The 26,828-nt window shown below is 33.9% G+C and overlaps 1 protein-coding gene across 1 annotated transcript in view; it reads right to left on the bottom strand.

Annotated features, from left to right (window-relative positions):
• LOC143227488 (uncharacterized) overlaps positions 1–26,828 on the bottom strand; it is a 457,070-nt gene that overhangs the window by 297,403 nt on the left and 132,839 nt on the right. Inside the window, 2 exon segments of the mRNA XM_076458930.1 lie at positions 1,112–1,303; positions 6,129–6,251. Of these exon segments, the coding sequence (XP_076315045.1) occupies positions 1,112–1,303; positions 6,129–6,251 (315 nt within the window).

Raw genomic sequence — 26,828 nt, 5'->3', positions numbered from 1 at the left:
CTAGGCTTGACCAATGTCTCTAAGCTGTAGTTTTGGTTCTAGCACAGCCATATGTTTTTTGCTATATCAGAGTCTGGGAACATTTTTCTGAATAGATGTCCTGCATGATCGGCTACAGCTGGAGGTAAATTATGAGCAATGACAAATTGCATGAACATCACGTCTGCATTTATGGTTTCATGTTCTGAATTCTTACTCATAAATGTCGTTATCTGCATCGTTTTTTCTTAGCATCAACCTTTTGTTGGTGAGATGCCAATTTTGTATGGCTGGAACAATCGTTTATCCCACCATGCGCCACAGAAAAATCGATGTGACAAACTGTAAAAAATGCATGACTGTCACTAACTTTTGATGCAATTACCAGATATTTTGCACTATACTCTTTCCTAAATTTTTGATGCACAGTTTTAGTCCTTTTAGTTTTGCCAGAAACAAGACAATCTGGTGAACGAGGCCTCTTTTTTTCCATCTTGTGTACGATCGAATTGGTGTTTCTATGCCTTAGAAAACGAAAAATACCCATCTTCACAAGTGTTGATTGGCTGACAAGCAATGATGACGTAACTAAGGATTCCCCCATGTACCCAGTATGGAGAAGCACCTCACTCAAACTACTGGTAGACGTCGGAGATACAAATATTTTTTTATTATTTCAAGCACAAGCATGATTATTGCAAGTAGCCATTTGGACTATGTCTTTTATTTATTATCAAAATTTATTTGTATCTCACTAGAAATTTCCTTTTCACCCCTTTCAAGCCCTGGGGGAACAATTTATCACTTTATTGTATAGGCCTATATAATATATAATAATTTGGGAGTTACGACAAGTTGTTATATTTGTCTGTATGAGCGTATAGTCATAATGTATACACTAAAATAATACGCTCAAATCGTAATGGTTGGCATCTCTGCATTATAACACCATAATGTTGTTATTATTGATAATATAAGAACAACATTGTGATGTTATAAGTCATATCATTATAGTTCAACACTAAATTCTGTTTGTTTATAGTTATATGTAAATATTTAGAGAATTTCTGGAAAAATTTAATGTAAAAAAATAAAAACTGAATTTCTAGTTCTGAAGAAAAACTGTTCTTACTTCACTTGCTCTTGAATAAAAATTAACAGCTTGTTCTAAGATTTGACGTCTTTGTTCCAGTTGAGCATTTAAGTCTTTCCAGGCCAGGCCTAAGTTGTCAGCCATTGCTGCATAAACCTCAGCTTTGGGCTTCTGGTTTGAGATCAGTTCATCTGCCTGATTGAGCAATTCTTCAACTGGGCTTTGTTTTGTCTAAAAAATAGATTACCTTAATTATGAAGTACAGGTAGAAAATTAACAATTACACACGCACTTTTATGTGTAGATACACGCAAAGAATTAACAACTGCACGTGAACTTGTATCTGTAGATGCAAGCAAAGAATTAACAACTGCACGTGAGCTTGTATCTGTAGATGCAAGCAAAGAATTAACAACTGCACGTGAACTTGTATCTGTAGATGCAAGCAAAGAATTAACAACTGCACGTGAACTTGTATCTGTAGATGCAAGCAAAGAATTAACTACTGCACGTGATCTTGTATCTGTAGATGCAAGCAAAGAATTAACAACTGCACGTGAACTTGTATCTGTAGATGCAAGCAAAGAATTAACAACTGCACGTGAACTTGTATCTGTAGATGCAAGCAAAGAATTAACAACTGCACGTGAACTTGTATCTGTAGATGCAAGCAAAGAATTAACTACTGCACGTGATCTTGTATCTGTAGATGCAAGCAAAGAATTAACAACTGCACGTGAACTTGTATCTGTAGATGCAAGCAAAGAATTAACTACTGCACGTAATCTTGTATCTGTAGATGCAAGCAAAGAATTAACAACTACACGTGAACTTGTATCTGTAGATGCAAGCAAAGAATTAACAACTGCACATGAACTTGTATCTGTAGATGCAAGCAAAGAATTAACAACTGCACGTGAACTTGTATCTGTAGATACAAGCAAAGAATTAACAACTGCACGTGAACTTGTATCTGTAGATGCAAGCAAAGAATTAACAACTGCACGTGAACTTGTATCTGTAGATACAAGCAAAGAATTAACAACTGCACGTGTACTTCTATCTGTAGATACAAGTAAAGAATTAACAATTGCATGTGTATTTGTATCTGTAGATTGCACAAGAAATATTCTACAAGTGACTAAGTTATAAAAAGTAACATTCACCAAGTATTGAGGACTCACAGTGATTTCTTAGTATTCATTCTCCTATTGGCAGTGCTACTTATTTGCTTCTAGCAAAACATTTATTGAAAATATGTTCATCATAATATCAAATCTGTATGTTAATCATTATGAAGAGGAAGATAGAGAGACAATTTTATTCATGAATAAAATTGTCTCTCTATGTTCATCATAATATCAAATCTGTATGTTAATCATTATGAAGAGGAAGATAGAGAGACAATTTTATTCATGAATAAAAATATGGACTCTTTGATTTTTGAAGGAACAACCTTGACAACCTTTGTTAATATAAGCTAAACAGTGAATGTTTAATGAATAATTAGCAAAAACAATCCTACTTAAAAAATATATTTACTTAGCCCATTTAATCATTTTTTACAAGTGCTTGTATTGAAGCTACAATTTACAGTACATTTTAAAGATATGATGAATGAGATATAAGCTATACTGCTTGGTAAAGAAGTAACTTTAGGAAGTATATATAATGTAGTTAACAAAATATTCTAGATTGTGAAGTAAATGAGCTGCAAGAATTCAAATTCAGCAATTTTAAAACTAAAAAAATCTTTCTTTAAGCATGCAACATGAATGTTCAAAAAATGTGTTTATAAGAACCTAAAGAAACACCCTAACCACCTTGTAAGAAATCCAAATTTTTAAAACAATGTCAATTTTAGACTAGAAAAAGAGTCCCACAACAATAATTACAAATGAAGATGAAAAATCATTGCAAAGCAATATTCCCATTTAGTATCAAATAGGGAAAATAAAACTAGATATATTCCAATCAGTGCTACGAAACACACTAATAAACCTGTATATTAACATACAGATACAAGTCCTGAGCTTGTTTATAATATTGATCAGTTGAAAGCAGACCTAAGAAATAAGAAATAAAAAAAACAGGTGTCAATGAAAGCCAATACCTAACAACACATACAGTTTACCTATTTTATAATTTACTTGATAAACAGCTGAGTACATCATCTTGTTATAATAATAATTTAAAATATCACAACTTTATCTTCAAGTAAATGTGTAACATTATCTCAAGTATACGTGAATGTAAAAACACTGCAGACATCCCTATAAGGTCCTGAGACAAGCTTCTCCAGGGCTAAATTTGGAAGCAATATTATGGAAGGGTTTGAAGTAGTAGGAACTATAACTATCTCAGTCAGGAGGTTAGCACATAGGTTAACAATGTGTGCATTAACTCAAAGTCCACAGACCAGTGAGCTAGTATGTTAAACATTTATCACACCACTGACAAAAATAGACAACAGCAATGTCTGATGATTCAACTGTTGTAGAGAAGAAACAATAAAAATTAAAAATGAATCATAAATTCAAACCATTTGGAGCAGTATTAAAAAAAACAACAATTTATTAATAACAAGTGAAACTTATTTCAGCACAGATCTTTTACTACTATTATACTTTTATACAACTATTACTAATAATTTTATATAATTAGATTAGTATATGCATCAGCTGCAAGGATTTGGAATGCGTCCTAAAACTGCTGACTAAATCATCAACTGAAGTTTTACTGCAACTTAAAAAAGCCTCACAATATAGCAAATATACATATATACACACATAACTAGAACAGTATTTTTTTCTTCCATTAACTTTATTTAATTATTATATATGCCTATGAAGTGTTTTTACATTATATAATTTCTAGATGGCTACTTAAGCTATAAAATGGTGGTTTAAAAGCATTACATACAAGGAAACTGTAGTCAGTAAAATGTGTTCACTAAATAAATATCAATTTAAATCAATAAAACTCATTTTAAAATTGAAAATATATTTTTAAAAATTACCTATATAAACCTTCTATTTGTGACACTTATAAAAAAATTTATAATCAACAAAATACTAGTTCACTTAGCAGATTTTAATTTCAAACTTTTCTTCATGATGAACACAATTAGTTCAATGAATAAGATAACACGACTGGAATGATTTGCTCAAGAAATTACTATAAACTTCCAATCAAAGCAAGTTACCTACTTAGATCAAAACTTAAAATCAAGTCGATAATAGATGTAGCAAATTAAATATTATGTTTTTTTATGTTCTTACTTACAAGGATTACAGTGCATTGTTTTAACAGTTGGGTATTCTCCTTGTAAGCAATACCTTTGGCTTTAAGCTCTATAATACCTCATGGGATATAGTCAGCTTAGGAACTTTATGTTACCTCTAAATGCATATACCAAGCTAACAATGAAAAATAATCACATTAATAAAACAAAATAATCAGTGAACATTCTACACATTATAATTAATGAGAGCAACATAAAAATGGACAAAAACACTATTTGTTATGCTATAAACTGAAATATTTGTTGATTTTTTTAAAATAGAATTATCTGAATAATATCACTAACCCACTAATTTTTAAAATCATTATAACACAAGGCTACACTACATGAGAAGTTCAAAAGGGTATTCAAATAAGCATGACAAGAGATTAATCCCCTGTAGTGTCTACTAACATAAATACAATAAGGCTATTAATAGCACATAGATGTGTTCCAGCCATTAAGACCACTCACGAAATTAGAGTCTTACTACCACAGAATATTTCAATCACAAAATGTTTTTATTATTCTCATCACATTGAAACACATGACATACAGATTACAAAGGATTTTTTTATCAACCAGTTTAAAATCTGTTTATTGGAGAGCTTCTGAATACTTGTGGCCATTACTCAAATATTCCAATCGAGAGTGTAGAGATACAAATTAACAATGAAAAAGTTGGTTTTGAATAGTCACGTGAAGACAGTGTTGGAAGAAAGGGATTATAGAAAAAAAAATTGTCGATTCAACCATCAACAGAAGATTTAGCTAAAAAGAATCCCAACACAGTAATAAACACACTTACACGAAGACAGAACATAAACAGTACTTTTTTTGGTTTCAATACCTTTATTTAATTTTTACTGTATCATTCATAATTTGGTTAAAACCACTCCAACAGTTACTGCAAGACAAATAATGTGGTAAGCAATGTATTTCCATAATGTGGTTTAATACTATAATGAAATATGACTGGATATTGTCAATAAAATAGATAATGCTACCAATATTCAGTACATGTAAAACTAGACCCTGAAATAGCACCGATTTTTAAGTTATTTGAACTAATGAAGACACACTGAGCACTTATATGAATTCCCACTAAACAAAGATACGCACAAAAAATATGATTCAGATATTCAAAATGGTTAAGAGTTTGGCCAGGTTAAATACTAGAAGTCTCTGAATTGTGGATAAATAATTATTAAAATGGAAACTTGAATATTTTATGAGGATTTATTCCTAGGCAAGATTATTCCTCTTTGGAGTTTGGAATAATTTTTTCCTGATAAACTGGCATGCATCCAGAGTTTTTTGAACCAATTTTTACATAAAAGTAGTTTCATCAATTCTGAAGAAGTGGCAAACTTGGTAAGAAAAGATTTTTAGGAAGTTGTTTAGTTACTTCAATAAGTTGATTAATTTAACTTCCAGAATTTCATGAGTATAACTTCTGAGTTTCTGTCCGAGTTCAAAACCACATTTTTGCCAAAACACTACAGGAAGGATCAACTACATTACAAACTATCTTATTGGCAGCAAATACAAAAACTATCATTTTCCATTTATTATCTATAAAGTTGTGCATGTGTACACACACATAAACACACACAGTTACATATATAACTGGTTTAAAATACTGCTTTTATTTATTTTTTAGATTTTTGCTACTAATAAAAAATGCAGTCTGTATCACCCCAAACTCATTAATAGTTTAATGCCGTATGACAGGCTTTAAAACTGTAAAAGTTTACGTTCTTTTCTCCTTACCTGTAACTTTTCTAGAACTTGCTCATGTTGCTGTTGTAGCTCCATGGCTTCCTCCAGAGTAGAACCTACCTCTGTCATAGATGGGTATATTTCTTGAATCTTTAATTGCATCCATTCCTTGCTCTGAAAATTAACATACTTTTCATGTCAATACAATCAGGTTTAAAGCTACGTGTTTGATGTTTTCATAAAATAACAAGAAGTAATTAACTAGAGATATAAAGTTAAAGAACTAGAATAATTTTACCCTGATTTACATAACGTATGAACCACAATAGGCAATTAATCCAACACAGTTGTATGGCAAACTCACCATTAAGAAATTTAAAAATCAAACCTATCCTTTATTTTTTAGAAATTCATTGACGTCCCTCTTAAACCCACAGTTAGACACGTCATTTAACTGTCACTATGCATACAATACCGATATCAAGCACAAAACACTAATTTTTGATTGATATTAAAATTTCTATTTCCCAAAACAGTCGGTTTCCTGAGCTTTGAATAAACTTATTCGCAACCATTGCTTAATTAAAACTTCGTATATTTAAAATGAAAATGTTAGACACATATAAATTGTATGTTTCGTAACTGTATTATCTTTAAAAAAGTGTAAAATATGCAATGTTATGAATAATGAATCAACAAATTCCTCGAAATTTCTTTCAAATTTTGAAATAATAAAAAATAGGCCTAGTTACCACTTAAGTTTATATAAACAGAAACCAATAACTGCAATTAGGACAAGTGTGAAAAATTACATTATATAAACGAGAAAGATAATGTAAGCAATAACGCGGTAAACTTAACGTAAAAAGTATTTTAAAACAACTTTCTCTTCATGTAGGCCTTCTTCAATAATCGTGCAACCAAATTTATCTCAAGTCATCTCGAAATAATATGAACTTTTAGAGTTTAACCATATATGCATATCCAAGATTTCAACTTTATCAGTTTGTTTCAGTTAAAACATGCGGTTTATTTTAATATGAAATATTTACATCACTGTCGTACATTCACAAACTAGCGAGGCCAAAATTGGGCAGACGTGTTCAGGTGCCACAGACTGGTATCCTTTTGGAGGTTTTTTAAATACAAACTCCCATTTGCGATAGCTGTAGCACCTGTGCACAGGGTTTGCAAATGGAGCCAAAATGTATCTATAAGGGCACCAAGGTATAATGGGATGTAGGGGGAGGTTTTCAGGGACGCTGAACTTGAATCTAGCATCAGATGTTGTGTCCACAGCATTCTTAGAGATCCTTGGTTTGAAACTTTCATAGTCCCATTCAAAACTAGCAGGACCAAACATGATATGCATTCATTAAAGTAAAGTGTGGGTATTTTACACTAACCAAAAGAAAGTAGATAAGTATCGAGCAAAGAACATTAAAGTAATAAAAAATATTTTTCACATTTTGCAAAAACAATTAATAAAAATAAGAACAAGATACTGGAACCTGAACCTCAAAGGATATTTTTTCGTGACCACAAAATGCAGACCACTGAACGAAGATTACATTAGTAAAACACGGACCATGTACAAAGTTAAATACATTATTATTCCACTTAACAAATATTAGTCTGGACTTTCATAGGATGACTATTTTTGGAAAATTAGACATATGCAAGACATACCGTGTCCTCGGTTGATATGCTGTTAATGACAAGAAATTGCAGCTAACTGACAAAGGTTGTAAACGAATTTTTAGTAGGTGGTACCGGTTAAACATTAATCAAAATGGAGTGAGAACTTACAACAAGCATATTTAATAGAATAATGTCAGTAGTTATGCATTTACTAGAAAGAAACAAAATGTTTCGAGAAACTGTTGATAAGTCAAATTACTCTGGAATTGGATTTTTTTTGATCAAGTAGAACTGATGACAAAGTTTCATGATTCATAGAATCATAAATAAAGAAACAAGTCGTTATTATTTGAGCCATGAAGCCCAGAATGAACTAATATGGATGCTTCCATAAGAAACAGTTTGTGCAGTTGTTCTAAAAATTAAACTTGTGAAAATCTATTCCAAGAGGATGGATTTTACCACTGACATATGTCATCAAGAAAAGCGGTTGGTGGTTTTAAGAATGACGAATATCCAAGAAATGGGGCTAATTGCTTGGGAATTTAAATTCCTTTATTAATGTCAAGGAGATTAAAGACTCATCTCTGTCAAAAATCATTCTTAAAGCATTTAGAGAGCATGAATATTGTTCAAAAATTTCCAAAATTAGGGTATGATAAAATTAGAAATACATATGTGGAAAAAATTGTGTGAAATTTAAATAAAAAAAGGTTTTTGTATCATTTATTTATTTTTGTTTGTTTTTGAATTTCGCACAAAGCTACTCGAGGGCTATCTGTGCTAGCCGTCCCTAATTTAGCAGTGTAAAACTAGAGGGAAGGCAGCTAGTCGCTAAAAGTAAAGATTTATAACTTTAAATAAATACATTCTATATTAATTTCTTACAGCAACAAAAACGAGTAATTTTAGTACTTTAGTACAAGTATCGATGGCTAAAGTAATGTTATTATAAACTTGTATTAAAATTTATAAAAGTTTATTCAAGTGGAAACACAAGTCGCAATATCGTAAGATAGCTGACAAGATAATAATTTTGAAAAACAACATTAAGATTAAATTATAATACAAAAATACACCAAGTAGTTAAATAACAACGAAACTCTAAGGTAACTATGTTGATAATAACTAAACGAAGATTTAATATGGCATTAAAATAACAAGTAGAAGTAGGTGGTATTTGGTGGCAGTTAAGTACAAAGCTGGTCAGGCATGGCCAGGTGGTTAAGGCACTCGACTCGTAATCTGAGGGTCGCGGGATCGAATCCTTGTCACACCAAACACGCTCGCCCTTTCAGCCGTAGGGGAGTTATAATGTGACGGTCAATTCCACTATTCTTTGGTAAAAGAGTAGCCCAAGAGTTGGTTGTAGGTGGTGACGACTAGCTGCCTACCCTGTAGTCTTACACTGCTAAATTAGGGACGTCTAGCGCAGATAGCCCTCGTGAAGCTTTGAGCAAAATTCAAACCAAACAAAGAATAAATACAAAGCTACATAATGGGTTACGTGTGTAGTGCTCACCACAAGTATCGAAACCCGATTTTAGCTTTATAAGCCCGTAGATATACCATTAAGCTACCGCGGGCATCAGGAGGTAATTATGTTTATTGCATCAAATAAATATGCACAGACACCATTAGTAAACGAAATTACTTTTTAGTTAGTTAGGCACGCACACACGCATAGATAGATAGATACCAAGAGTCTCAAAAGTTATTTCACTGTTCGAACGGTGGTTACCATCGTTCTGGAAAACGATGGATACAACGCTGGGAAACTCGATATGTAGATCAATTTGATCACGCGTAAGACAACTGTTTACATAATTCAAACAACGGTTTTTATAACCTCATGTACCATTTAGTATAATCGACGTCATCATTACACATGTCACTCTATAATATCAAAAAATATATATTTTTTATTGTTCGCCCAACATTAAGTTAACAAAGGGTTATAAGATCATTCTTAACATTGAAATCCTAATTTTCCATCAGGAGGAGCTGAGGAACTGGTTAATCTTTACAGAAGGATATTATTTTAAAACATTTGTTTGTTATTTTGAAATTGTCTTCATTCGGTCAATATTTACAGCATAGTATTTTTTTTAATATTTATATTTTCGTATTAAATAAATAGAAATTGCGATCAGTAAAATATAGATGTATTATACTCCTCATCTGCCATTAGTCTCGAGAAATGAAACATATGTACGAGTAGAATCATACACGCGTATGAATGCAGACGCTGGGAGTTGTAAGGATGAAAGATGTTGCTAAAATGGGAACCGGAAGGTGATGATGTTTATACATAAACTGCTGGATTGTTAATTCAACTGGTCGGTGAGTGGCAACGTGCTTAACCCTAACGCATACCTTTCCCAAATAAGCACACACCAATCGTTTCAGTTGTATGTTCGTTTAGTGAAAAACCTATAAAACACACTAACGTAAAACGAAGAAAGGAGAATTTCAAACTTGACAAATCTCTCTGAATGTAATGTATACATATCTACAGAAATGTAATATTACTATCTGTTCGTGTAACTACTTCGCGGGGTGTCAATGGATCTTCACCAAATTTGGTATGAAAGTTCATTGGGTCCATGGGGAGATACAAACAAAATTTCAGTTTTATGGGCGTTTTTGTATCTGTTTTACTAATACTTCGCCCCTTGTTGAGGTCTATTAATCAAATTTGGCAATACAGTTTGTTGGGTCCATGTAAAAATACATGGACTTTTGCGGTTTCACATTTTATGTTTTTCCGTTCTTATGAACATTTTTGCGTTTTGTAGAATTATATATAAGGTAAGCAACCTTCCACGTCCTAATATAAACTTTCATTAATCATGAATTTACAAAACTTCCCTCCAGGGAACGAGTACTTCAGTTGGTAGTTAATTAAACCAAAAATTGAACGAAATTGCGAATTCCAAATATAACTCCAATACAATAAGATGTGTGAGTAAAACAAACAAAGAAAAAAAAGCCGACATCATTCAGAAACGTCAGTCAGGAGACGTATAACCTCAGTAACTCGACTGACCAAAAACTATAAACTAGATAACTTGCATGCATAAATATGTTGTTCTCTAACAAAAAAAGCCACTAATTTTCTTCTAGTACTTACGTTTATAAATTTCATTATATAATTTATTTATATGTTCAGCCTTTTACAATATTTTAAGATTCCAATTACCTTCGACAAGAACTGAACATTCAGTTGGAATATTTCTAAAGGAGGTCCATAAGCAGTGTAAAAATCAGTCATTACTTTTCATATAGTGGTGGGCAAAGCATATATAGCCCATTTGTGCTTAATTCAAAACAACAACAACTTTACATAAAAAAAAAAAAAAACGATGTCGAGTAGGGTTCAAACTCTTTTGGGTGAAGTGTGCCTGGAAGGACTCAGTTAAAATTAATATACATGTTTAATATATATATGTATAATGACACGAATGACATCTTTCCATGACATAACTTATATATATACCTGCGTCATGAAAACAAATTAGCATTTCTATTAGAAACATGCCCATTTTATAGTGACCGATAAAAAGTGAAGTGAATATAATTTTTGCAATTTTAGATGAATATTTTAAGCAAGTTTTTGTATCTTATTTAACATAATGTAAATATTTAGACGCGGACAATTTTCATTACGTTTACAATTGGCGTTTAAACGAGTAAATATTATTATTAGCTGAGTCCAAGGATGAACCGATTCTTCAACTGAACCTTTTTTGATGTTTGGAATTGCAATTTAAAGTAATATATTATTTAAGCAGACTTCCTCGTGCAGTTTAACCTAAGTTTAGTTCTTTCTCTGCGGTGTTAGAATATTCCCAATGCCACTGAAGAGGATAATTTTTCTTATTAGGATAATAATTATATTGTTTAATTTTCCAATGTATCTTCCTTGAAGGTCCTTAACAGGGAGAGAAATAATTATACTGTAAGTCGATCACGCTTCCAATAAATGTAATCTAAGAATGCTTGTACGTTCAGTTTCTTGTCACAGTTATATTAACTTGATATTACTGACAAAAGCTAAATATGTCAGATTTAAAAATTATTAATAGTTTACCAAACCCTTCCAAACCAAACGTTTTCAAGTGACTCATTTTCTAATTTTAAGGACACTTTATTTCACTTATTCAATCCTTAATTCTAACAAGAGATTCTAATTGGGCGAGAAAACTCGACTTTCGTATTAACCATTTGCACTCTCGGTATATCGTAATATTGTTATCAATAAAAGTAAAAAATGGGAGTGAATGGTACTAATGAAAGTATCTTTATTAATACTGCAAAGTAAAAACACATTTGATCACTCAAATGTCATGAGCATACAGTATGGCTCGGGATGGCCGGGTGGGCTAAGACGTTCGACTCGTAATCTGAGGGTCGCGGGTTCGAGTCCCTGTCGCACCAAACATGCTCGCCCTTTCAGCCGTGGGGGCATTATACTGTGACGGTCAATCCCACTATTCGTTGGTAAAAGAGTAGCCCAAGAGTTGGCGGTGAGTGGTGATGAATAGCTGCTATATGTTAGCGCATATAGCCCTCGTGTAGCTTTGCGCGAAATTTAAAAAACAAGCATACGATTTTACTATATACTCCCCTTTCAGGAAAATACTGTATTATCTTTTCACATTATTCGCTTTACTTAATCAGTTGCAATTGTGCCATTGTAATTGTTTTCACTTCTCTGGTAATTAGCACATATGACAAACGCAAGTCTTGGAAACAAACAGAAAAAAATAATATCAATATGAACCATTTTTTTAAGGAAGTAATGGCAGGTATATTGCCTTTTGTTGTTGTTGTTAACTTTACAATTAATAGATGAAAAGCAACACTATATACGGATCATTTCGATTGAGAAGAAACTAATTATTAATTCGTGAAATTAACTGACTGTCACACAAAATATTCACGTTGTGCACAGAGCACAAGAAAAAAGAAAAAAATACATGAAAATAGATGCACATGCGTAAGACATAGAGCTCCCCTTAGCTTGATGTTTTTGTTGTTGTTTTTTTATCCTTAATGTATGTCAGCAAACAAAATAACTTGACGAGCGTTGCTGGAGCGAGAGCAGTTAACTAGCACGTGCATTACAACTAGGGTGTTATACTACAGCTGCGCCATTAAAACACAGTATTTGCAAACAGTGGACACAGAAAAAATACACGCATTTGAGGACACGCCCACTTGTTCCACGAGATTAGTTGGGTAGAGTTCTGCTAAATCGAACATTAGTACATAATTTATTTTTACTTATAATTAGTCCTCCAGTGGGACGGTGGTAAATTTACGGATTTACAACGCTAAAATCCGGGGTTTGATACTCCGCGGAAGTCCCAGCAGATAGTCTAACGTGGCTTAGCTTTAAACAAAAAATGGAACTTTAAATTAAAAGTCGTGTAGTGTTTGTCAATAATTAATTCTTAGTTTCAGTCCTTCAAGTCTATCATAATTACATAAATTATGTGAATGTGAGCATTGTTATCAACATTAGGAATGAATTTATTCTCTTTTTCCCAAGACTAGTAAAAGAACATGTAAAGATACATTTATTCCTGAAATTTCTCAAAGTTTCGGCACCAGCCACAAAGATATGTTAAGAAATTACTTAAAATTATATTCTGAGAAATTTTTGCAAAATAATAAATGAACTGTTTGATAAGTTCAGTATAAGAAAATTATGTTTTTTTCAAGTCACAGTGTTTTAGGTGTGTGTGTGTTGGATGTGTGTTTTCTTATAGCAAAGCTACATCGGGCCATCTGCTGAGTCCACCGAGAGAAATCGAACTACGGATTTACAACGCTAAAATCAGGAGTTCGATTTCTCTCGGTCATGAATGATAAATTCGAAACCATAAAATGCTATCAAACGAAACTGTTAAGACACTTAGGGGCAGGCGTATCTCGATTTATGTTTACGAAATAAGCAAGGTGTAGATATATTAATCATTCTTACAGAATAAACATTAGCATCCAACTGCCTAGAAATAACAGGGGACTGTAAAATTAATACAGGAATTTCAAAAAATATAATAGATCACGCAAAAGATATATTTTACAAAACCTTATAAAAAAAACTGTAACAGGAGGGCAACGTCCTTTTGCCACAGCAAAAGAGTCCGGAACGTTGTCAGCGAGAGGACTTATGTAATCGATGACGTTTATGTCTACAGTTGGTTAAAGAATCTATTGCAGGATTTTCCGATAATATAATTTCTTACGTAAATGGTCTGGCATTGCCAGGTGGTTAAGGCACTCGACTCGTAATCCGAGAGTCGCGGGTTAGAATCCATGTGACACCACACGTGCTCGCTCTTTCAGCTCTGGGGGCGTAATAATGTTACGGTCAGTCCCACTATTCGTTGGTGGTGGGTGGTGATGATTAGCTGCCTTCCCTCTAGTCTCACACCGCTAAATTAGGGACGACTAGTGCAGATAGCCCTGTGTAGCTTTGAGCAAAATTCAAACCCACCAAACTTATGTAGATTACGCACACACATATATGTTGTTTTTGTTTAAAAGTTTGGATCATCCTTTATGTTAAAAGTTACAAAAATAAATACGTCATCATTTCATGTGCAAAGCGATTTGGCAGACGTAAACACTGCAGTGGATAAATAAAATGTTCGTGAATATTAGGGTTTGAATAAAAACGTCCATTTTAAACTATGCCTTACAGTCTGTTTTTACAGAAACAATAAGTTATAACAGCGCGTTAAATAGATTGGGACAGCGTTAGTTACACACAAACAACGTCAGTAGCGCTATCATCTTGGTTTCTGTAATATCAAGCTCAACACAATTCATCCAACTTTCAAGAAATTTGAGGCCTGGTGTGCTCAAGTGTTCAAAACACTCGACTTGCAGTCTAGGAATCTGAGGTACTATTCCCGTAACCGAAAGTTTGTCCTTTTAGGCACAGAAATATTATAATGTGACTATACAATGTGCTAAAAGTTAATATTGGCTGATATCGACTATCTGTCTTCCCTCTTGTCTGTCGCTTCAAAATTAGGGACGGCTGGCGCAGATAGTCGTAAAGTAGTCTTGTAATGAATAAAAACAAATTAAGAATAGATTGAGCCAGAATTTGACTTCCTCAGCGGATTTGTCCATAGTATTCTTCCCGGTCGCGCCAAACATGCTCGCCCTTTCAGCCGTGGGGGCGTTATAATGTGACGGTCAATCCCACTATTCGTTGGTAAAAGAGTAGCCCAAGAGTTGGCGGTGGGTGGTAATGACTAGCTGCCTTCCCTCTAGTCTTACACTGCTAAATTAGGGATGGCTAGCACAGATAGCCCTAGAGTAGCTTTGTGCGAAATTCAAAAAACAAACAAACCATAGTATTCTACAGTTGTGAAGCATGTCACATACTGTCATGATGCGTAGTTTCACATAGTCGGTTGATAAGGTCTCTAAATTAGTCTGAAGATTTTCTCTTATTTCGCATGGTATTATAAAAATAATCTAAGTTAATTTTCTGTTTCATAAATACGTGAAAAAGAGAAAAAAAAACATTGAGAGAAATATCCATAAACTGCGAAGATGTTATATCGAATGTAGTAAGTGCAGACTGACTGATGTACTTCCTATTGCAGTATGGAAACTCCATGGTTTATTAGTTGGTCTTTCTTTCCAAGAACAGTTGTTGGAAAACATGCTTTTCTTTTTTGTACCCGCTAGCTTTATTTAGAAAAAAAGGAATAACTGACTGAACAAAAACACTATTATGCGTCTTTTGATTCTTCTGAAAGACATAAAAAAGTTTGATTTGAATTTCACGTGAAGCTACACGAGGGCTATCTGCGCTAGCGGTCCCTAATTTTGCGGTATAAGACTAGAAGGAAGCTAGTTATCATCATTCACCTTCAACTCTTGGGCTACTCTTTTACCAACGAATAGTGGGATTGACCGTCACTTTATAACGCCCCCACGGTTGAAAGGGCAAACATGTTTGGTGTGACGGTGATTCGAACCAGCGACCCTCAGATTACGAGTCAACTACTTTAATTACCTCGCCATGCCAACATAAAACGGACAGATACATATCTATTACTTTATATAATAATAATAAAAAAAGACGACTTTTGAATAAGATATCTGTATGCACCCAATTCGTATAAATGTTGTGTATCATTCGCATTATGTGAACATGAACAGAAACGCAACATCGGTGGATATTTGGATTAAATTAAACTGCACTTGAAAGCCAGGAATGTACTCCACATAGAATGCTTTTAGTAACAGCGCCAATGGTCTCTCTTTAGAAATCAAACATTGTTATTTTCAGTAACTTTCAAAACACATGTCTTACGATAAAAGCTTCGTAAAGAAGGAAGCTTATTCAGCGAAACTGGCTCACCAGTCTATGGGATAAAAGAGTTTCGGTTCCAGGCGGATACGAGTAATGGGGGGTATTTTTAACCAAACCCTTGGCAAATAGCATACGTCTTCTTTCACATTAAGCCTGTTCTGGAACTACAACCCTTCAGGGAAAAATTATTAGTTATAATTCATCTAATACTTAGGTTGCAAAAAAAATGTCCGACCTTTTAGCATCTGTGGTGAATTTTTGAATAATAAAAATATTTGCTTATATTTTTATTTCTGATGAAGAGCAACACGAGTTTCTAAAAATATGGGGGGATAAAAAAGTGTGCAAACTATTTATGTTGGCAGTGTCATGAGCTGAATCGGGAATTCATTTTCAAAAGCTATTTGCCAATTTTGTTATAGTTATTCAAAATTTTGGAGAAGTGATACGAGAAAAAAAACGATAAAGACAGAAAGAATATGAAAAACCAAACCAAATCACTTAAAAGTGTAGCCATGCGCACGGCAAAATAAACATACTTGTTGTCCAATAACAAAATGTGACCAGGTAAACGTTGTAGTGTATGAAAAGCATTTTACTAATTAACATGTTAAACTTCTGGTCTTGTTCTGTGGTGGTCAGTTGTTATATTAAATGCACAGTATCGAGGTTACTACAAACGACGCCAAGCAATAAATAGCCAGCGTCCTTCGTAAATACAAACAAGGCCATAGGTCAAACACAGATACACTAGTTCGTAGTAAATGTATATAAATTAAGTATTTAACAAAAATTAAATTGTAAAAGCACTTGTAAATGGTCACAATGAGAATCTCTTTGTATGTGAAAAATATGTAAGGAATACATACTACAGCCATCACCTCTTTTACTTTTATATTACTATTAGATTTTGTGATGGGAGCTAAGTCTAGTTCACTGAGAGCCTTTCTAAATAACGTCTAATGCACGTTAACTATAACCTAGTAGTTTGTTTAACACCCAACAGTAATAATTAAAATTATAAATCTATCAAAGAGTGCAGACGGTTAATCGTGCATATGCTAACGTAGTTACGTTTTTCTACCTTTAACAGCGTCATGCTATCAACAGTACCGAATAAACACAGAGTATGTTCTAGAAATGAGAAAAAAGTCGCAAAGCTAAGCAGGCCCTGCATGGCTAAGCGTGTTACGGCGCTCTACTCGTAATCCGATGGTCGCGGGTTCGAATACCAGTCGCACCAAACATGCTCGCCCTTTCAGCCGTGGGGGCGTTAGGATATGACGGTCAATCCCACTATTCGTTGGTAAAAGAGTAGCCCAGGAATTGGCGGTGGGTGGTGATGACTAACTGCCCTCCCTCTAGTCTTACACTGCTAAATTAGGGACGGCTAGCGTAGATAGCCCTCGTGTAGTTTTGCGCGAAATTAAAAAAAACAAACAAGCAAAGTATTTTAAGCGGTAACACCTTACAATAATATTCAAAGTCAATCCGGAACAACGGATTTGTGTTTGTTTTGAATTTCGTGCAATGCTACACGAGAGCTATCTGCGCTAGCCGTCCCTAATTTAGCAATGTAAGACTAGACGGAAGGCAGCTAATCATCACCACCCACCGCAAACTCTTGGGTTACTCTTTTAGCAACGAATAGCGGAATTGACCGTCACAGCATCATGCTCCTACAGCTGAATGGACGAGCATGTTGGTGTGACGGGGATTCGAAGCCACGATCCGCAGATTGAAAGTCGCGTGTCCTAATCACCCGATTATGCGGGGTCTATGTGTTACATGACCAATAACAGCTATAGGTCTTTTATTTTAACGAATTAATTAAGGTAACAGTACAACTAAACCAACGCCTTCATGACTCATAAGAAATATTAAATATAAACACTATATGGATTGTAATAAACATACTGCTTTAAGTTTGTCCCAACGTAAGATTCTTTTTCTTTATGTAGATGTAATTAAACGCTCGAATTAGAAGATGTCAAATTTCCTGTTCAGAGTTCACTGGGACAGAAGTAAACAATAAAATGTGGGGATAATGAAGTAAAATGAATTATACACAATAAGAAATCAATATCACTTATAAAACTTAATGCGCTAGTAACGTTATTATTAGAACCTGAATTCAATACAATGAGTAATAGTTTAAAGCGAAGCCTTTTTGGCAATGTCGAATCTCGAATCCAATTATAATCGATTAAGCATGTAATGGTTCCTTAGCCTATGACTAACGATATTACACCACACGTGTGCACCTTCAAAAGAACAGTCGCAAAAATTGACATAAGGGTCCAGTCGTAATTTCATATCCTTTTGTCTGCCCTCTAGCGGCCTATTAATCAAAAGTACAAACCAGTTCTTCAAATATTGCTGTCAGAGAAAGAAACAGGTCACAGAAGAAAAAACAAAACAAAACAAAAAACCTAGAAAATAATTGGTGAACTGTAGTCTGAAAAGTTATGAAAATTTGTAGTAGTATGTGTGTGCGCGTGTGTGTGTGTTTGTACGTGTATATAAGCATTTGATAATCCAAAAGAAAGAAATCAAACATTCACTCATTCCTCTTTCAAATTTTTTTATTAAATATAAAATATCATTTCACCTCATCGGATTGCACTGGATAACTTCTGGACTATCGTCATTTTTATCTTACGTAATACCTAGAGTAATAGAATTTGTTACCCGTATTCGAATAATTTGTTTGTTTTGTTATTATGAACAAAGCTACACAAGAGACTGTGCTCTGCCCACCATGGGTATCAAAACCCGATTTCTAGCAGTACAGGTCACTGGGGTACTATTCGAATAATATTAAACTATTCAACAATAAAAAAATTAAAATACAATATTTTTTTCTACGTTTGTTGAGCATTGTTTACTTTGTTTGTTTGTTTGTTTGGAAATTTCGCACAAAGCTACTCGAGGGCTATCTGTGCTAGCCGTCCCTAATTTAGCAGTGTAAGACTAGAGGGAAGGCAGCTAGTCATCACCACCCACCGCCAACTCTTGGGCTACTCTTTACCAACGAATAGTGGGATTGACCGTAACATTATACACCCCCACGGCTGGGAGGGCGAGCATGTTTAGCGCGACGCGGGCGCGAACCCGCGACCCTCGGATTACGAGTCGAACGCCTTACGCGCTAGGCCATGCCGGGCCAGAGCATTGTTTACCATAAATTGAAATAAATTACTCACAGTATCGTAATAAAATGAACAGACTGTACACAAGACAGTGTTTAGAGTTATGAACTAACATCCAGTATTGGCTCCAACTTCAAAATTACCTGCGTTCAAGATTATACACATATCACTAAAGCTACCATCACCCTCTCTACTCTATATATACTTGAGATCGACCTAGATTTAACTTGGCTGTGCCAAACTCGGCTCTAATTTTCATTTTTTTAATTTGCCATTTCTGTTCTTTGTTGGTGCTGTCGAAAAATTTATCTCAAGTCAGCCTTACATTTGTATTTATCTATATTTAGCATTCTTAGCTTTTTCACTTAGAGTTTCGAGGCACAATGAAGACATATATTACTACATGTAAATATCTATAACGTCATATAATCCGAGTTATTTAACCTAAAACGTTTTCCATCTCTTTCAAGTATCTCAGATTTATTGTTTCACGTGCGTACTATGTCATGTGTGGAGAAGGGGAGGTTAAACTCTGAGGGAATAATTCAATTTCAATCACTGTGCAAATACATCATGACCGCAACGTTCGTGTTGTAAACATAATATACTGCAGTGAATATTGAACTGCATGTAGGTATGTTAATTAAAGCGCCATTTAACATTTTGATGGTTAATAAACAGACATAATAATACGTATTCGTAATTTGTATTTTGGTGAGAATTTGTTTACGCTTTGTGTTCAAAATTCTAAATGACATCCGGGTTGTTTAAAACACAAGGAAAGTCCTCAAAAATATGACATATTAACAAACAAACAAAAACAACTGAATACTCGAAAATAAATTTTGGTTCGAATATTCATTAACTAAATATTATTTATTCTTATTCAGATATGTTTTAAATTTAATAATATCTCATAAAAAGCAGATGGTTAAAATAAAAATAAATACACATAGCTTTCAAAATGTATCAGTTTTTAGTTCATTTTATTCCAAACAAAAGGAAGCATTTTTTTGAAACACGTGAACATTTTTATCCATAAAGTAAAAACAGTGGAACAACTATGAATATGATAATTCTCTGTTAAATATAAACATTTTACTGTGTAGATGTGATAATGATAAATAGCAAAATTCTGATGAGACGCTCTTAACTTGTACCATACATAACTATAACTTAACGGCATATATTATGCGTAAACAAATAATACGCTTAACAAGGTATTTTCTTAGAAATTGCATAAAATATTCCTAAATATATTTTATATGCTAGTGAACCAAATACCTCGCCTTATTTTATAACATTCAATTGAGTTTGTCAAAACGCTTGTCTATAGTCACCTTGTTTATCAAAACTATGAAAGTAATTATTATTACTAAGGTGTGAAACATAAATCAAAGATAATGCATACGTTTTGTGTTCTAGAGGAATGTTCTTCAGGTATGACATTCCTGTATCTCCAGTTTTTATAACTTTCAAGAAAAAAATGATTTCCGAAGCTTTCCATTGAAATACATTCTGTATTTATGCCCTAATAATGTTTATATTTCTTAATATTATGACAACTAGGTTTCAAAGTGCTAAGTAAAGCTCACATATATCATACAGCGATATACCTTAATGGAGGACTAAGATAAACAGGCTGATACCCACGCCCTCTATATACTTAAGCAAAAATTGACATCAAAAGGAAGGACTGCATAAAAACCAACAAATCTAAGTCAGTGATGAACAACATTTGAATGAATAAAACAGAACCAAACAACAAAAACTATATTAAAGATGTTGCATAATTTAAAAATACCCACAGAACACAGATTATGATATGGAATATAAAAAAGGGTCCCGAGTTTTGTAGGAGTAGAAAGTGGTGTTTCAACCTGCACCTTACTGTAACAGGCTGTAGCATAAGGCGATTATATTTTATAAACTAAAACCGAAAACATTTGTTTACAAACTTGTTCCTGCAGTAAGTGGTACTGTAGAAGTTTCCTGCATCAATGACGTTTGTATTTCTCTGACGAGTATACCTGATTTTGGATTTTATTATGCTAACACACAAAACAAGAAAGCGTTCTATGATATATTCATGTTTGTAACTATGGAACCAATGTTGATTATAATAATTGGCTAAATGTTTATCTCTAGTGTATTTCTTATACAGTCTCCAACAATACAGATATAAAAAATAGGATGTAAGGGTATGTCGAAACGGGGACACTTTACAGGTCTCTTTCTCACTAGGACAACGTTCCTTATTCAGGTACTGCCCTCGGAAACCGAAAATGTATGGTCACATTATTCTTTCAACCCCCGCCGAAAAAAGTATATAATTTTATATGATGCAGTATTAAACAACTCTATATTTTTATATATATTTCCACACAGTTATTTAATATTTCAGTCTGAAAAATAGATACTCATTATTGAAGACAGTAAAAAGTTACAAAGTTATTTACTTTTAGACACCATATAAAGAAATGTTTCTTCACTTGTTTGTTCTTCGTTTGATATTGATTGCTTTGCAATGAGATTTGTATTTTCTTGATATTGTATTTCCATGTCCTCTGATAACTAGCATAATTTTCGTAATTTTGGACTTAATGGTGTTTTAGTGAAAACACAATTTAATTTCGTCGTAATTAGATCCATCCTTTTAGTTAGGCCTAACAATATGTTTCGAGAGCAAAATACATAATATTGAAGTACTAATTTTATATAACTTTTAATTAACTATAAATAACGTCAGTTGATTAAAAATCTTCCTTTTTATCTATATATTTTTTTATATAAAATAATACCCTTATAAGTATTTATGGTATATTTTTGCCATTTCCAGTTAACTCAAGAGTTGATCGGTAGACAAATAATCTAGCATGAGTGGTGACAATACTGCACTACATTTCAGTGCTTATATTCGCAAATATTAAGTGGCAATTAGAAAAGAAATGTTATTTTAAAGTGTTACCCATTCATCAGATACGCTGGTTATATAAACTCGTGTAACTGAACGAAGCTGAACTGATTAATGTAGGGAAATATAATTACTACGTAATCCACTATTGTCGGTAGGTTACAAGGGTTTGTCTTCATGACTACCTAAAAGAAGTGTAAAGAGGGAAGTCAGGGAGATGCCACCTAGTTTTCTAACACCTTATCTACCAACGTCTAGTTAAAATATCGCTTACGCAACTGTAAAAACATGGTTTTCACACTAAAGTATATTAAGGATTAATGAAAAACGTAAGCTCTCTTGAAACGGAACTGCTTAACTCATAAAACGTATTACATTCAATAAATACAAATAAATAATTCAAATTCCTCAACAGTTTCCCACATTTGTTTTGCTTCTTCTATCCAAAGAGAGGGCACGCCCTCTACTGGCCCGCCAGTTGTTTGTACTGGAGATAGAATGAAGTGACGACACACAATAAAATTTATCAAAGAGAGAAAAAGTGGTTAATATTTCGGTTAAATGAACTTCACGGGTTCCAGATTAATGTCGTTTAACCAAAATAATGAGCAAATTATTATTTTTATATCATTGCAACTTTAACCATTTCTCTGTATTTTAAGATAGGCTTTAGTTGTATTTATTTGTTTTTTAGGCCGTTCGTAGCCTGGAGGTTAGCGTGCATAAGCAGACAATCCGTAAGTAAATGACTCGCGTTCCGTTTCCACGAGAATACTCTTCGTATACTGACACCGTGTGTTCTACGAGTGAAGGCGAAATTTCTCTGTCTTGTCAGGTAAAAGTAGTGTCTCCGCGGTTTGCAGTGAATGGCGTTGACTACTTGCCCAGGCCGGCACCGGCATGGCCAGGTGATTAGGGCACTCGCCTCGTAATCTAAGGATCGTTGGTTCGAATCCCCGCCACACAAAACATGCTCACCCTTTCAGCCGTAAAGATGTTATTACGTATCAGTCAATCCCACTAATCGTTGGTAAAAAAGTAGCCCAAGAGTTGGCAATGGGTGGTGATGACTAACTGCCCTCCCTCTAGTCTTACACTGCTAAATTAGGGACAGGCTAGCGCAGATAGCCCTCGAGTAGCTTTGCGTGAAATTCAGAAACAAACAAACAAACTACTTGTCTTCCCTTTAACCCATTAGTTTCAAATTAGGGACGTTTGTGTCATTCTGAGAGAAAATTCTAGTTTAGTCAAATCGTTTTCTGTACCCTACGTGTACAAAAATGGACTAGTTTCGTACCTTCTTATAAAAGTCAGTTCAGATTTTTATCATAGTTGATTTTTGATAGAAAAAAACAATAGTAGCTCTCATATCATACGTCGGGTCTATTTGACCCGTTATTGATTTCCGTAATGTTCTAATGAAATTAAATATACCTCTTAAGTTTATTATTATGACAACTTACAATAACTTCTAATATTTATCATAAGAGTAAAATCGATATGACTAGAAACATAACAAATACGTCAAAACCAAAGCGCGTAAAAGATACGACAAATTTATTGGTTACAAGTTATAAAGTTCTTCAATGATAATTTAGTAATACTACATTTATTTTGTTACTTGAATATAACAACATCATATACCATTACAGTAATGTTAGTTGTCTAGGAAGTAACAGTATGAGGCAGGTACAAACTGGAACGTGATGTGCAGTGGTGGTCCTCAAACTGCCCGTCCTTTCCGTAAGGGGTGGCGCGAAATGTATACGAAAGGAATAAATCAGACATCTTTACTAACAGATAAGCAGTATTTCACATAAAATTTAAATTACTATATACTTACACGCATATCTTTTTTCTGCTTGAATCTACGGTGCACTACAGTATTTCAATATTTAGTGGCAGTGGTATATTTCTCACGGTTAAATGAACATGTGTGTATATATACCACAGACAAAAAAAGGGATTTTGTCTGAAACATTAAGAATCACTGATCCACAGAATAAATATTCTGATCCCGGTCGCACCAAACATGCTCGCCCTTTCAGCTGTGGGGGCGATGTAATGTGACGGTCAATTCCACTATTCGTTGGTAAAAGAGTTGGCAGTGGGTGGTGATGACTAGCTGCCTTCCCTCTAGTCTTACACTGCTGAATTAGGGACGGCTAGCGCAGATAACCCTCGAGTAGCTTTGCGCGAAATTCAAAACAAACCAGTATTCTAATCTCAGAATCTGAAGCCTAAGATCTGGCGTTTATTTACAGGTTGAATTATAAACTGTAAACACGTTTTATATATATTTCGAAGTACATAATCCACAGTCACACACACATATATATACATTTACATATACGCTGGCATGTTTACTGTTTCAACTACAGGTCTTCCCTTTTTTCTTTTTCTTTTTGGCTATAGGCACTGGAGGTAAGGTGAGTGTATTACTTAAGTCACAATGATATATTACCATTTTCAGAATGTGAAGCTCACCACAGAAGACTGTCTCTTTCAAATCTCAAAATATAACACAATACAACCTACTTTAACTAGCTATCACTCAAATTACGACAGTTACAGTACTAGTTAGACTGCCTCTTATGAGTAGCAAGCGACATCTATCGTGTCAACTAGCTCCACAAATCAAACCACGGGATAAAGTGAAGCGGTAGTTGTATATGTAAGGTATTTTAAAATGTCTATCTTGGTGTTTTAACTTTAAAAGGTAGTTGAACCGTACTTCAAAGAGAGTTTTAGGGAATTGTTGGACAGAATTTTAGAGTAACAAATACACGTTTTTTGGTGCCACAAGTGGTCAAAGACATAAGCAACATTGAACAATAGCAAAACCGAGGGGAATCCAACTCAACGTGCACCCCAGTGGCACAGCGGCATGTCTGCGCAGTCACACCGATAGAAACCGAATTTCGATACCTGTGGTGGTCAAAGCACAGATGGCCCATTGTGTAACTTTGTGCTTAATTCCAAACAAGTCAAAACCAAATCTGACTCAATGTCAGAACGGTCAAGATTTTACGTCAGAAGGATAATGACAAGAACAGTAAGTGCGGGAGTTGCGGTCAGTGATTGAAAATATCTTTCAGCGGTTTTAAAGCATATTTGCGGTAGTGTTTAAATAACTCAATCTCATACTGTAAACATAATACACTATGATAAATCCATTAATATAAGAAAACAAAACCGCAAGTAGCACAACAAACTTGATCGCTGACTCAGCCAAATCATGTGTGACGCGATAGTCTTTACGACGAGTAACGCGAACATATTTCGCAGCTTTTCAAGGAACAGTGAATAGGTGGTTGTAATACATGAAACAAACAACTAGTTTTTTGTGAGTTTTGAAAGTTATATATTTTATATTAGTTTCATTAATATAATAAGCAAAAATATTTAACACATTCAATATATTTATGTTATATTTTTATCATTATAATTATTTTTCACTGTTAATTTATTTTATGGGTTTAGGAACAACTCAGCTCTCGTAAACTGACTAAACCTCGTGAGCTATTATTATTGAGATTAAAGCCCCCCCCTAAAAAAACACCTCAATTTCACAACGGTGTATTTGAGGACTTATAAAGCAAGAAACAGGGTTTAGATATCCGTGATGAGCAGAACATGCATAGTTCCTTGTGTAGTTTTGTACTTAACTGCAAACAAGCCAACAAACAAATTTTATTAAACGTCGAAACCTGGTTTTGGAATTTTGAATTTCCTCCAGATCGGTTTGCATCTGAAGTAATCCTTGTGTTTTCATGATACAGTCGCATTTAATTTTGTTGTTCACTCTCTGTGTAATATATATTTCCCAGTGGTACATGTACATATGTTTTGTAAACATCCATTCTATACTGTATCCCAAAGCTGACAGTGACAGCCGGATTTGGAAGTGGTAAACTTTTAACAAAATGAAAGAAACCTGTTTATGTACAACAATGTAGAAAACATACCCGCCCAACACAAACAAACCCCACACGTTGAAGAAAACACTAAACTCTCCCTTTGTCCATCAAAGGTAATGTTTTGATCCTGGAAGTGACGTCACAGACTGGCACGCCCATTCAAAGGACGTAATTTGTCTGCAGGATAGTCTAGCTACACACACGTGTTTTACGTCCACACTGCGTCACTCTAATATACGAAATAAGCATAAACAGTTCTCGTACTTTAAAAAATTAAAAAAATGAACACACGCGCACATACATATAGCTATTGTTTCCAACAAAATGCCGTGAATGCTGTATTCCGAGAGTTGATGAGTTAAAAATAAATTATGGCACGTGCTACTTATAAAGAAGAAACAACTAGTGATTTTTTGAAACTATTAAAAGCTTGGTTATTGGAAAAGTTATTTAATACACACTTCACTAATATCAATATATCATACTATGAAGATTACGCGATCTGTGACTTCTTTCTATGTATACGAAAAATACGTTGACTTAAACAATATTTTATAAATTCACGTGACCATAACAATCAAATAAGTTATTATAGTGTTTTGAAAGCTACATATGCATTGCGGCTACAGGTATACTGATAAGAAAATAACAAGCAGGGGCAACACAACAAACAAGTTCAATAAATTAACGTTTGGATTCCACTTCCAGCGTAAACTGGTTATCATTAATTATACACTGTGCCACTTGTTTTCAAATCTTTACCTTGACAGCGAG

Source organism: Tachypleus tridentatus, chromosome 9 (assembly GCF_004210375.1).
Source record: "Tachypleus tridentatus isolate NWPU-2018 chromosome 9, ASM421037v1, whole genome shotgun sequence".
Classification (NCBI taxonomy): domain Eukaryota; kingdom Metazoa; phylum Arthropoda; class Merostomata; order Xiphosura; family Limulidae; genus Tachypleus; species Tachypleus tridentatus.
Note: the sequence above shows the minus strand (reverse complement) of the source record. Positions and strands in the feature narration are given on the sequence as shown.